The 14089-nt window shown below is 46.9% G+C and overlaps 1 protein-coding gene across 3 annotated transcripts in view; it reads left to right on the forward strand.

Annotated features, from left to right (window-relative positions):
• Positions 1–14089, forward strand: part of Dock8 (dedicator of cytokinesis 8) — a 191425-nt gene that overhangs the window by 111634 nt on the left and 65702 nt on the right. For all 3 annotated transcript variants that reach the window (XR_015636764.1, NM_001037793.2, XM_087583984.1), the window contains 8 exon segments: positions 1368–1485; positions 3072–3142; positions 4043–4181; positions 4781–4882; positions 7588–7683; positions 7997–8231; positions 10240–10404; positions 11320–11492. Coding sequence is in view for 2 of the 3 variants with exons in the window: in NM_001037793.2 (NP_001032882.2) it covers positions 1368–1485; positions 3072–3142; positions 4043–4181; positions 4781–4882; positions 7588–7683; positions 7997–8231; positions 10240–10404; positions 11320–11492 (1099 nt within the window). In the remaining variant the exon portion in view is untranslated.

The following is a 14089-nucleotide window of genomic DNA, read 5'->3' on the forward strand; positions in this document are numbered from 1 at the left end:
GCCTTAATACTAACAGGAAACTAAGTGAGACTTGACCATAGTCTGTGAAACAATCTTATTTCGTTATTGATGGGCTTCCAATGAAATAGATTACACAGTAAAACTTTCAATCTTATTCTGAAATGGGAGGCAGGAGATAGGCCTAGTTCCCAGATCTGGCCCCTCCAGCGTGTCATCTACTTAACTCAGGAAACTGCACATTCTGAAACACTTAGAAATCCCATCTCATCCTCTTTCCAGGCCAGGACAGGGATTCTGAACATGAACTTGCCTCCCCCGAGTGGTTCATCGGGATTAGATTTATAACATGGCTTTCTGGGCTCATCGGATCCAAAGTGACTTCTTTGGGGCACTCTTCACAGTCCATCAGAATCAGGTCCACTCAGCTATTCATTTACATCACACTTGAGTGCTAGATTCACTCACTCTTTTCTACTGAAACATACTTTACGTTTGAATGTAGACCCAAATCGGTAACATTAATAACTTCATGATTTGTACTGAGAATGAAAAAATATGCCAAATCTTTGAAGGAATGTCCTTATTTATTCAGATAGTATATGTGTCTGTGTGAGTATATATGTGTGTTTGTGTAAGTGCATGCTCACTGAGATGAAAATGAAGAAGATGGTGTCAGGCATCCTCCAACCCTCTCAACCTATTCCATGGAGGCAGGATCTATTCCTCAGCTAAGAGCTCAAGTCTGCTGGGCTGGAAGCCAGCAAGCTGCAGGGAGCCGCCTTTCTCTGCCCCTCCCTCAGACATGGGGTTGCAAGCATTGTCCAGATGCCCATTTCGTTGCCTGGCTACTGGGATCCAAACTCTGTTCTTCATGGTTGTGATTCAAGTGCTCTAAACCGTGGAACCATTTCTCCGCACAGACGCGTTTAGACATCAGTTGTCATCATCAGGGATCATCACAGTAACGTGGACATGGGTTGCAGAAGACACCTTGGAAAGTAACAAAGCAGTATCACCTTCTGGATGACTCCTCGCTTCATCAGTCATTTCCAGCTGCAGACACTTTATGGCAGCATAGCATTGCCTACTTTTAGTGTGACCCAACCCTGTCCCACGACTGTCTTCTGTATCTGCTAATAACGAGGTTCATGTACTCGTCACAGCCACTGATACAACACCCTGTCCTTATAGCCACCTGCTCATAGAGTAACACCTGAACCTGAGGTCTGAAGTGTGGTGGTCAAGCTGCACCTTCCCCTGTGGTCCTGGCCACAGTATACCATGGTGGCATCTCACAAAACCCACAATGGTCTGCCGCCACCTCAGAAAGCAAACTCTGGACTAAAACAAGAGCAGAAGTGGACTCTAGACATTGACTACTGATTATTGGCTTCTCTTTTTTCCAGAAACCTTCTGTACGTATACCCACAGAGACTGAACTTTGCTAACAAGCTAGCATCCGCCCGGAACATTACAATAAAGATTCAGTTTATGTGTGGAGAAGACCCCAGCAATGCTATGCCGGTAAGTCGGATGGGTAGTGTTTGCCTCCAGCCGGGTGGGCTGTGCTCCCTCTGTCAGGTCACAGGGACGAGATCAAGAGTTCCTCAGCATGCAGGGTTCATCCACCACACACACAAGGATCCACAACACACCCAAGGGTCTCTCGATGATGCTAGACTAGGGCTTTACCAGTGAGCCACATCTGGCTCGATGTACGGAATATTTTGTTCCAGCACAGCCTACATGCAGGAACCTTTCTGGATAGCCCAGAATTGTCCACAGGATAATGGTAGGGAAACAGCACCAGTCGTAAATCTCTTTCCCCCATTATGCCTTTGTGAGATGCCACACCTTGGAACTGAAGATCATTTTAAAGGATTGAAAGGTGGTGTGGGGTCTGTCCACATTGCCCACGGAGCCCGGCCATTCTAACTCTGCAGAGTTGAAGGGTGGCATGGTGTTCACTATTTGCCTGAATTTTTTTTCACAATTGCACATAGGTGAGCATGAGTAGAACCATGCAGAGCAAACCTGAATGAAGCAATAGCTGGTGATAAACACACCAACACAAACCCTTTTGGAGATGGATTTTTATCCTGAGTCAAATTATAAACTAATAATACAGACTAGAATAGTGTTATCTAAGAGGTCCCCAATGGCAGAATTTGCTAGTAAATGTCATGGTTGGTTAGCTGTTACTATTCATACATGTCCTGGAATTCAGCTAATATTCAGTTGGGGTTGTAGCTACTGAGAACACTTGTTTAGTGTGTATGGCGGTCCTAGGTTTGATCTCCTGCAGCACATGGGGGTATGGGGGAGGATGCCTAAGCACAAAGTATGACAGGGAGAGGTTTGGGCTTTTCCCCTCACATCCTTTTCTGGTGGAAGAATTTCTTCCTTTCCCCATGTATCTACTTTCTAAAAAGTCTGCCCTCCCTCCCACCTCTTCTCTGATGCAAGGTGAGCTCCTGCAACAGTAGCAGGAAAGGTGGAAGGGAGCGGAATCTTGGAAGGAAAGAAGTCTGGAGGACTCGCCTAGTCCTCCCTACCCTATCCCTGGCAGGTCACCACTCAGGCTTCCAAGTGGGTATGTGCACCTTCTGCATGTGGCCAACATACTCAGCCAAGGGACAGTAGTGGTAAATGTGAGCCAATTCTCCCTGGTCTGTAGTAACTGCAGGTTCACTAGACAGATCATGTACCATCAGGGTTGCAGCAGACTCCATGACCCATCCACACCCAGGCGGCCAGGGCAGCGGAGACTACAATCACCCCCATGGCTAATTCCTTGTCCTGGGAGGGGAGAAGATGCTGGTGTCTCACTGGGGACAAACGAATGCTATGTTGTATATGTCTGTGCACAGAGGCACAAAGAGACTTCTAGCTTTTCAGCCTCACAAGCCTGTGCCCTCGGTCACGCATTATTCCCTTAAAGCCTCAGTTGACGCTTCACCGCACTCCTGGTCCATGTGGTTCGGCCAGTGGTAGGTAGCCTTAACATATAAACCACGGCCCCGTGAGAGCGGCATCCTGTCCGTGTGGTAGCACCTGTTCATAGAGCCCAAAATCACTCTTAACATGGTTCCTTCCGTGTTGGCCAACAGGTCATCTTTGGGAAGTCCAGTGGGCCTGAATTTCTGCAGGAAGTGTACACAGCTATTACATACCATAATAAGTAAGTATATTTCAGAGTCCTGACCATATGCTGCAACCATTTCAATAACCCCTAGGTTTTTGGGTTTTAGCTCCACAAGTACTTTTCCCAGCAGTTTTTACCGCATGGTAACTGAGGGGCAGAGGAGTCTACACTTATCCTGTGCCACCAATGCATGACCTTTATAAATGACCAAGGCTTTGATAAGAAATATCTTCCAGAAACTAATATAATTCTATTTTTAAAATGATGATAAGGACACTTATAAGTGTTAAATAAAGACGAGTATTTTCTCACTCAGTCTGAGATCCAGAGGGCCAGAAACTAAGCCCAATTCTTTGGTCATCTTGTTGTCTGCCAACCAAAGAAAGCATGGTATATTCGATTATGTCAGTAAAAATGAGTCATGGGACTGACTATCCAACCTCGGTTTACACGTCACAGGAGAGCAGGTAGGTTTCACCTTAGCCTGATCACCAGACTCCTTTAGGGGCTTCCTGTGAACCTTGACCAGGCTTGTCAAAGGGACTAAGTAGGTGAGGCTGCGAAGCCTTCGCACAGACCATTGATGGGGACAGCCACATGCGAGGCCTGTTGTTAGGGCTAAGATGGGAAAAGAGGTCATAGCCATACACGGGATCTCATCCTCTCTCCAGATTGTGTTTCCCCCATTGTGTGGGGAAAGTCCTTCTGTCTAATACAGCCTTCTGATTATGACAGTTTTACACAGGTGCAGTGTTTCCCATAGTATCAGGCGGCTGTAAGGCCTTACAGCTAAGGAGCAGGATAACGTGAGGTGAAAAGCCCACAGCGTGCAGGTGCATGGGAGCAAGGGGTCGGCAGGCAGCGGGTGCTCCACCTCGTACCCAGGGACTCAGGCTTCTGCGAAAGTGATCTGCATCCAGTGTGCTTTTGATACAGGTCTCCCGACTTTTATGAAGAAGTAAAGATTAAGCTTCCGGCCAAGCTCACAGTGAATCACCACCTCCTCTTCACCTTCTACCACATCAGCTGTCAGCAGAAGCAAGGCGCCTCTGGAGAAAGCCTTCTGGGATACTCGGTGAGTGCCTCCCCCTGCAGCTGCTTGGTGCGTGGCAGCCAAGGTCCCTGTGGGAGACCCTGTGCAGTCCGCTCACTTGCTTTTCTCCTGTCGGGAGCGGCAAACTGTGCTGGTGCACATTACAGCAGAGAAAGAGTAAAGAAACAGCTTTACTTAGAGAATTACAAGCTCCTCCGATGGAAATCTGGTGGGCGGTACATCTTTAAAGAACACTTAAGTAAAAAGGCATTGCCGTATCTGTTATTTCCAAATTTAACGTGAGTGCTTCACATGTAGAATTAGCTTTACATGGGTGAGGGGGGAGTTATTTCTTTAAAAACCATGAAAGGTAAATGAACACCATTATGCTGACAGGAGCCTGACAGTGGCCAAAAGAAAAACTGCTACTACACAGGCCCAAAAAGCAGCAAGTCACAGCCATTACTATCTCAGGAACACTTGGGGAATTTACAATGCAAAGAACAGGAGATGGAAAGCTGCTGCCAGCAGGAGGCTGGTCAATATCTAATCATTGTTTGGTTTTGTTTGATGGCTGCAAGCTAGATAAATAGTTGCGTGCAGCGGTAAACCCACTCTGCTCTCGACACCATCTGTTTCAGTGGCTGCCGATTCTCCTGAATGAACGTCTTCAAACCGGATCCTACTGTCTACCAGTTGCCTTGGAAAAACTACCACCTAACTACTCCATACATTCTGCTGAGGTAACCAGTGCTGTGTAGCAGCTGCTTCCTGTCCAGCTGTGGTCTACGATCCCTTCCCCACACCCACTTCCCATTCCCATTCCCAGAGATGTTTCTCTTGGGTTCTCCAGGGGCTGCCATCTCCAAGCACACTGTGTTTTCTCAGAGCACATTGTTCCGACATCACCGCACCAGAATGTTCTGTAGGTGCGACCTGCACACATGGAACTGCCTGCACTGCACAGGGTCTGCAGCTGAGGAGGCTGGTTGAGCCCACTTGTGATAGACACAGGATGCTTCCGGGCCTGAATCAGCAGTTCCACTTGTGGGCCAGTGGTCACAGCCTGGTGGATGACTGCAAAGATGCCTGTGCCAGAGCCAGTGCCCTTCCTGTCCTGGCTGTTTTCTTGTGTTTGCAGGCCATAGCAATACCCCAGTCTAAAGATAGTCAGTCCCATGGCTCTCAGCTCAGCATCACATTTCTCCACTCATCATCTTACCCATAAATATTCTATCATGTATCTTGAAGATAGGACTTTCTATCACAGCACAACCAGAGGACCCTAAACTTTAACGTAATCCTAAGGATCATCCGTTCTCCATTCTGTGCCCACCTTTCCTGTCTCCCACCAGGATCCGGCTGAATCGGGGCTCAGATCACCTATAGTTCTTTTAATTCTCTTGGGTTTAAAGTTGAAGGAATCTCCGGGACCTTGAATTTAGATAGACAGACCCTTCACAGTCTTTCTCCCCCACCATTTTCTGAGAGCCCAGGCTGGCTTTCCCTCTGTCTTAGACTGAAGTTGTTCCCATTGACACCACAGGTCTGCCTAAGGACATGGACGTTTCAGTTCATTTTATGTCCTCGGCCTACAGTGCCCTGCAGTAACCCTCACAACATCTTTTCCAGAGCCAAGCAAGGTGGTGCCTGCCGTAATCTCAGTGTGCATGAATCCCAGTGGCAGGAAGATCGCTGAGTCTAAGGTCTAGGGGGCCATTGTTAAAAAAACAGGAGCAAACAGGAAACATACACACAAAACAAAAGCAAAAACAAAAAACCTGATTTTCAGTTTTTAAGCTCCACATTCCAGTTTGATGGACCACCTGTGGTGGGTTGGTTTTTGTTTTCCAAAAGCATGGATAAAGCCTGAGGTCCTGCTGTTGCTTTGTTGAATTTCTTTCTTTCTCTCTTTCTCTCTTTCTTTCTTTTTAAGATTTATTTATTTATTTTATGGATGTGAGTACACTGTCGCTGTCTTCAGACACACCGGAAGAGGGCATCAGATCCCATTACAGATGGCTGTGAGACACCATGTGGTTGCTGGGAATTGAACTCAGGACCTCTGGGAGAGCTGCCATTGCTCTTAACCACTGAGCCATCTCTCCAGCCCCTTGAATTTCTTTTAAATATTTTTTTTAAGACAGGATCTTATGTAGCCCAGGCTGTCCACAACCTCACCACATAGCCAAGAATGTCTATGAACTCCTGATCCTCTTACCTCTGCTTCCCTACAAGTATGCACCACCCCCACAGTCTAAACCTGAGTCTTAAGGCAAATCCAGATCCCTAATACTGATCTTCCGCTCTCCAACTGTATGAGTGTGGTCACATTGCTTACATACAAGGTACATAATAAAATACTTACCTTCTGACTCTCAAAGATGAACTGAAATCCATTTCTGACTATAAGGTGCAGTGGACATTAATTGAGATGGTGCTTATCAAGCAGTAAATAATGTTAAAGTAAATATCAGTTTCTTTTTCCTACCTATGGATTCACCCTGAACCCCTCTCATTGCCATTTACTGTCAGATACAGTAGGAGCAGTGGCTAGTGAGATCTTGAATGGGCTAGCTCTGACTCGGAGGTGTCAGTGTAAAATATGGGTTGAATTTCGAAGACTTGGTATTGAAAATATAGATTTTTTAATTAATAATTTACATTGACTTGTCACTGAAGAAATCGGCCATACTGTGTTGAACAAGATAGTTTGCTGAAGTGGCCCTCAGTGTTCTTTAATGTGGTCTCCCAACAATTTAAATTTTTTTGAGGCCAGTGAGGTGGCTCAGTGGGTAAGGGTGCTTGCCACCAGCTCTGATGACCTGAGTTTGATCATGATCTCCAGGATCCACATGATAGACGGAGAGATCCAACTCTCTAAAATTATTCTCAGGCCTCTATATGTGCATAAACACATGCATGTTCTCCCTATATAACCCCGTCTCGCAAATGGAAAAGTAATGTTGATTCCCATTGGGTTTCTATTGACTGTCATTACTCTAGATCACAAACGCTAACTCCGGGGTCTCCAGAAATCCAGCAGGGCACATAAGCGAGGCTGGTCCTGGTGGGATGTTTTGCTCTGGGGACTGTGTACAGATCCCAAAGATTATGGCTGTCTGTGCTCCACAGACTGGTGTAATGCTGGGAAACAAGGCAGTTGTTGCTGGATCTTCCAGCTCTCGAGTTAGAAATGGGCCCATTATCTGAAGTTTGCTGACTTTTAAACATTAACAACCAAGACACAACAGGCCCAGTACCCTGTGGGCCAAGCAGAGCTCTGTGAGCTTGGGCTCAAGCTTGTGCCTTTACTCACAAGACTAGCTATGTAAGTTGTCCATTTGTAGAGCCTTGATGTCCCTGACATGTTGCTTGAACTGCTTGTTAACAATCGGAAAGGGAAATTGCACGGCTAATCTTTTCTCTTTCTCTCTCTTTAATACAGAAAGTCCCTTTACAGAATCCTCCCATTAAGTGGGCCGAGGGCCATAAGGGGGTATTTAATATTGAAGTGCAAGCTGTTTCCTCCGTTCACACCCAGGTAAGGGATGGCAAGGCCGGCCACTGTCTGTCTGGTTCATCTGCGTTGCCCTGTTTCTTGACAGTGTAATACCTACCTCACCAACTTCCTAGAGCATGAGTTCAAGCCTGATTTATTGGTGTTTTTATTAATAGATATTAAAGGGCCCTATTTTGCGTACCACACTCTGCCCAATGAGTCCATTCCCTTTGCTGGGAGCATCTGGGACTTTGACTTCTAATCCAAGTCACTGGCTAAGGGATTGCACCAAGCTCCTGGGTGAGTGTTGAAAGAATAACACCTCTTGAGAGTCTTCTGCCTTCTGCCTTCCCAGGATAACCACCTGGAGAAGTTCTTCACCCTTTGCCACTCCCTGGAGAGCCAGGTGACCTTCCCTATCCGCGTGCTGGACCAGAAGATCACGGAGAACACGCTGGAGCATGAGCTTAAGCTCAGCATCATCTGCCTCAACTCCTCCCGCCTGGAGCCCCTCGTGCTCTTCCTCCACCTGGTGCTGGATAAGCTCTTCCAGCTCTCTGTGCAGCCCATGGTCATCGCTGGCCAAACAGGTAGAGAGGCCTGTGGGTAGGGAGGAGGCGTGGCCAGATCAGGCAGGCAGGCAGGCAGGCAGGCAGGCAGGCAGATACACTTTTGCATAATGAATCATGGCTTTCCACAAACCCACAAATGCTGGGAGCGACTTTTGCAGCATTTGACTTGAAGTCAGGTCCAGTTCTGTTTTGTCAGACTCCCTAGTGTTTAAAAAAGGGAAGGGAGAAGGGCTGGAGGGGTGGGTTAGTCATTCAAAGCACTTGCTGCTCTTGCAAAAGGCCCAGGTTCAGGTCCCGGAACTCACATGGTTCACACTACGTGTATCTCCAATTCGAAGGATCTGATGCCCTCTTGTGACCCCCCCACAGGTACTGCATTGACATTACACATGCATACATGCAGACAAAACACTCGTATACATCCAAAATATAAATAAAACAAGTAAGTGTAAAAGAATGGTTGTGAAAGAAAAGGGGATGCAGGAGTAAGAAAGAACATTAAAATGGGCTTTAGGACCAAGGAGATGGCTCTGTCTTGATGCTGTGTCCAAGCCTGATTGACGGCGTGAAGCAGGTGCTTGAGATCCACATGGTAGAAGGGGAGTGCTGACTCCCATAAGTTTTTGTCTGAACTCCAGATATGCCCCATCTCTCTCTCTCTCTCTCTCTCTCTCTCTCTCTCTCTCTCTCTCTCACACACACACACACACACACACACACACACACACACACACACACACACACACACATTAAAATGTCTTTTAAATAGGACTTTGTTGGGTGGAGCTGTAGTTCAGGTCCTTGCTGGTGATACTTGGGGCTCACGGGCCAGCCATCACAGCCTGCTTGACAAGTTCAGGCCTGAATCAAAACAATAAAGTGAAGAAGAATTGAGGGAGACTTCCCCTGTCAGCATCTGGCCTCTGCACACACGTGCACACAGGAACATACTACGCAAATATGCACACGAAGGCAATGAAGGAATTAGTCTACAGCCGTTCATTTGGACCCTGCTTCTGCTCAGTCCAGTGCTGTGGAAGGCACAGTATGGGAAGAAGGAGGCCCAGACAATTGCGAGGGATGCACTCGGCCTGGGCATGGTTTCCAGCATTCACGGGGAGGCTACATTTACCACCAGGCATAGCTACGGAATGACATGGTTTGGATTCCTATCACTGTGGGGCACTGCCGGCAGGAGACTGAGCTTGGAAGGGGCGGCCTAGCTTTGTGGTCAGTGTAATTTTGTCCAAGTGAGGAGGACAGCGTGAGCAAAGTCAGGAATGAGGAAAGACCACAGATGGGGATAATCTGACTGCTACCTCACTAGGACATAGCTTGAATCTGAGCGGAAACAGGCACAAAGTTGGCTAAAGCCAAATTATGAAGGGCTCAGAGCAGCAGACCGATAGGGTACAGGCAGCTTACATGGACCTGCTATGGAGAATGACATATCTGTGTGTGTTTTTAAGATGTGTCTCTATGAGAATCTGTTGGAGGACAGATTTATGCATTTACTCTTACATCCGTTGGGCATCCTGTTGAAATGCAGATTCTGGTTCAGCTGATCTGGGGTAGGGTCAAAGGCTCGAGCCCAAGGTGATGCTGTTCATGTCAGTGTGGAGAAGCCACCCAGTTTTCGACTGAGTTTAGGAAGCAATGATATAAGGACATGGACCTACCCTGGCCCGTGGGAAACTGTGCTGTTTGCAGTGGAGAGAAAGAAGGAGATGTGAGCCAGGCGTGGTGGGCTATGCTACCATGCCTATCATTCTAGCTGAAGCAGGAGCACTGCAGTGAGTTCTGGGCCAGCCTGAGCTGCAGTGAGTTCTGGGCCAGCCTGAGCTACAATACACAGAGGGAACTGAGCATGCCTGTGCTGAGCAGATCTAGAACCCCGGATCTGACTAGAGCATTCCTGCCTCCATGGGCATTTCTTTTGCCTGGCTAAGGTGGTCAATGATCAAGACGTACCGTTATCAGCCCGAGAACATGTACCTCAGTTTCTCTTTTTCTCTTGGCTCCTCAGCAAACTTCTCCCAGTTTGCCTTCGAATCTGTGGTGGCCATTGCCAATAGCCTTCACAACAGCAAGGACCTGAGGAAGGACCAGCACGGGAGGAACTGCCTGCTGGCCTCCTATGTGCACTACGTGTTCCGGCTGCCCGAGCTGCACAGGGATGCACCCAAGTCAGGTAGTGCTTTCTGGGGGTGCGGGGGGCAGGGTATCTGGCAGGGTATCACCTCAGACCACTGCCATGGGATGAAAGGTTCAGTTTTGGTCATCAGAGTAAAACTTACCTGAGTGCTAAAATTAAAAGTTTCTAGAGGTTTCTCCCTCCCTCCCTTCTCTCTATGTTGTACTTGCTGTGTCTGCCTAGTCGGTAACTTCTCAGTGACCTTTACCCGACTGCCAATTTATGGTCCCCTTGAGGATCTGCATTAAAAGGTGGAGAGCTGCCGACTGTAAGATTCTAGAACAACAGCAAATAAAACGGTATCTATCCCACGGCACTGACCCCACTGGAAGTTCTTAAACTTTTCATTACATAAAAAAGTTCTCGTTCTCCCGAGCTAAGTTAATAATAACCCATTCCACTGTTCTTCTTAGTTATTTGCAGAGACCATAAACCATAATGGCTGGGTAGCCTGATATATAAAAACATCACTGGTAGACTCTTTAAATCCCACATCCAAATAAATCTGGCACCTTGTTAGCCTCTGCAATCATCTTTTACATAACTCTGTAATTTCAGTCCAATTTTAAAACCAGAGTTGGACTCACTTTGAAATAGTACATGTGCCCGTCCTCAAAAGATGACTGTGGATGACTCAATTTTGAACAACCCTCCTCCAAGACTTGGAAGATTGAGTCATTCAAATATTGATTAAACAAAACCATTCGTGTTCCTCCCTACTCCACACCACCTCACACCCTGCCCACTTCACCCAACACCACCTCCCTGCCCCTCAGAGCTGCAGAATAATGAGGCTCCTTCCCCAGGCCCCATCTGGAAGGTTTACACACACACCCCACTCCTCCCTCAGTGGGTCTTTCTCAGGCTCTGTAACTGACTGTCTATTGGCTTGTCTCTGGCTGCTGGGTACAGGTGGCCCCACCGCCGTAGTCCCTGACCCCCGATACCACACATATGGACGCACGTCTGCCGCTGCAGTGAGTTCAAAGCTGATGCAGGCCCGTGTGATGAGCAGCAGTAACCCAGACCTGGCTGGGACACACTGTGCAGCAGATGAGGAGGTTAAGAACATCATGTCTTCCAAGGTAGGGGCATGGCCAGCCCTGGAGGGCACACGAGCTCTTGTTTTTTTCTTAGCTGACATATGCATTTCTGGGTGCAACATGGTATCTTGATATGTAAGTACTTTGTATGTTGATCGGGTACTTAGGATCCTTCCATCATTCCCTGGTGGTAAGAATGCTAGGCATGCTCTTTTCTCGCTATTTCAAAGTATTTGTTGCAGTGCCGTTGGTCACCCCCTGTGCAGTACCACACTCCTGCTGAACCGTGGCACTGGAAACACTCTCTACTTCCTCACGTTGACTTCATGTATTTGAATTCTCATGTAGACCTTCCAAGTGCTTGGAATCTATCGGTTTTCATTCTTAATTGGCCCAGAGCAGTTAGACGCGTCCGTCGGGTACAGTATGATGTTTCCGTCCCTGAATACAGTGTGTGGTGATTAGACATCCGTCACTCAGACGTCCATCAGTTTTTCATGCTAGAAGCAATTAAAGTCCTGTCTTGTAGCTACTAGAAATAGTCATTTAGTTGTTAGCAACACAGCTGCAGGGACTCAGCTCTGCTGTTGGTAGTGTTCTACATTGGGATGGTACATTTGTCTCAGCTGTGAGCCAGTATTCATGCACAGTTGCCATGAACATAAGCTTCTACTCTATTCCAGTTTCCTGTTTCCCTAATGTCCTTTACTTCTAATCTGTGGTCGTCTCCAGGGCCCACACAGCATCTTTCGGCCATGTCTTCTTAAGCCCCTCTTGCATATAACAATTTCAGGGACTTACTTGTCATTATCCTGACAGTTCAATGACTAATAGATACTTTATTTGGGATTTTAAAAACCATGCAGTTCAGGCCAAGCTGTGATGGCACAAACCTTTAATCCCAGCACTTGGGCGGCAGAGACAGGCAGATCTCTGCGAGTTCAAGGCCAGCCTGGTCTACAGAGCAAATTCCAGGGCAGCGAGGGCTACACAGAGAAATCTGTTTCAGAAAAAAAGAAAATAATTCCGGTGGCATAATTAACAGGTTCAATTGTCCGGCAATAGTGGTGCACACTTTAATTTCAGCGCTCGGGAAGCAGAGGCAGGTGGATCTCTGTGAGTTTGAAGCTAGCCTGGTCGACAGAGCAAATTCCAGTCCAGCCAGGCTAAACAGAGAAACTGTCTTGAAAACCCAAAGACAAACAAAACAACAAACCCCCCCCCCCCCCCCGCAAAAAAAAAAAAAAACCCAAAATATTCAATTCACATGCGTAATGTTCGGCCCTCTAAAGCTCACAATCCAGTGGACATTAGCATATTCAAAAGCTGCACTGGCTGTGTTGCTGCTGCTATTGTTGCCACAGAAAGAGCAAATGCCCCAAAGGAATGCCCAGAAAGCTGGTTTTAAACAGGGGCAGCACTTCTGTGGTTTTTATTTGCTGGGCGAGACAAGATTGTGGCTGTTGCTGACAGCCTTGCTCTTTATATTTTTGTTAATAAAAATGAAAATATTAAATTTCTACATATGTGCTGAGGTCGAGTTTTTCTGATTATTTTGTAGTAGGGGATGAAATTTTAGTCAAATAGAATAGAGCATCTAGTCCTTTGGTGTAGTACCGCATTAAACCACGGTGGGGCACTGTTCTCATTTTTTTTTTTTGCCCTGCTCTCCTAACACACCGAAGGAACTGTTGGTACCTGAATCTTTTTGTGTCGTGGGGAATTGGGCTATCGTTCGTTTTTCTGTCTGTCTGTCTGTCTGTCTGTCTGTCTGTCTGTCTGTCTGTCTATCTATCTGTTTTTTAAACATGATTTCTTTGTATAGACCTGGCTGTCTTGGAGCTTGCTCTGTAGACCAGGTTTAGCCTTTTCAACTCAGAAATTCACCAGCTTCCTGTGCTGGGGATTAAAGTCATGTGCCACCGCCACTTAGTTCTTTTAGATTTTTTTGACATAGCATCTCACTCTGTAACCCAGATTCGCCTAGGATTTAGTATGTAACGCAGACCAACCTTAAACCCACAGCTATTCTCCTGTCCTGGCTCAGCCTCCTAAATACTAAGTTTGCAGGTGGGAGCCACTGTGCTCAATGGCCTTACTTTGACTTTGTCAAATACTTTTATAAAACATTTGTTTAATTTATGTGTAGAAGGGTTTCTGCGCGTATGCACACTATGAACGTACCGTGTGCCAGAAAATACCAGAAGAGGTGTTGGTTGTGAGCCGTTATGTGAGTGCTGAGAACCGAACCCAGTCCTCTGCAAGAGCAGCAAGCGCTCTTGAGCATTGGGCCAGCATCTCTCTACCTCTGTCGGATGCTTTCACGGAGCTGATCATGTGAACTTGCTAGTTCGAACTGTTAACGTGGGGTGGGTATGTCTGGGGCTTTTTTGTTTGTTTTTTATTTGTCCATATTCATTGCACACATGATGGTTTTTATAGAGTTTCAAATAGACCGAATGCATTTAACGTCCCCCTCCATGCCCTCCACTAGTCCCCTTCTTCCCTTCTGCTTTAATTTCATAGGCATTTAACAGACTCGAGTGTCTATATATAATCTGTGCACCACAAACGAGAGAACACATGCAATATGTCTGAGTCTGGCTTGCTTCACTCAACACAATGGTCCCCTGGTACAC

Source organism: Rattus norvegicus, chromosome 1 (genome assembly GCF_021556685.1).
Source record: "Rattus norvegicus strain SHRSP/BbbUtx chromosome 1, alternate assembly SHRSP_T2T, whole genome shotgun sequence".
Taxonomy (NCBI): Eukaryota; Metazoa; Chordata; class Mammalia; order Rodentia; family Muridae; genus Rattus; species Rattus norvegicus.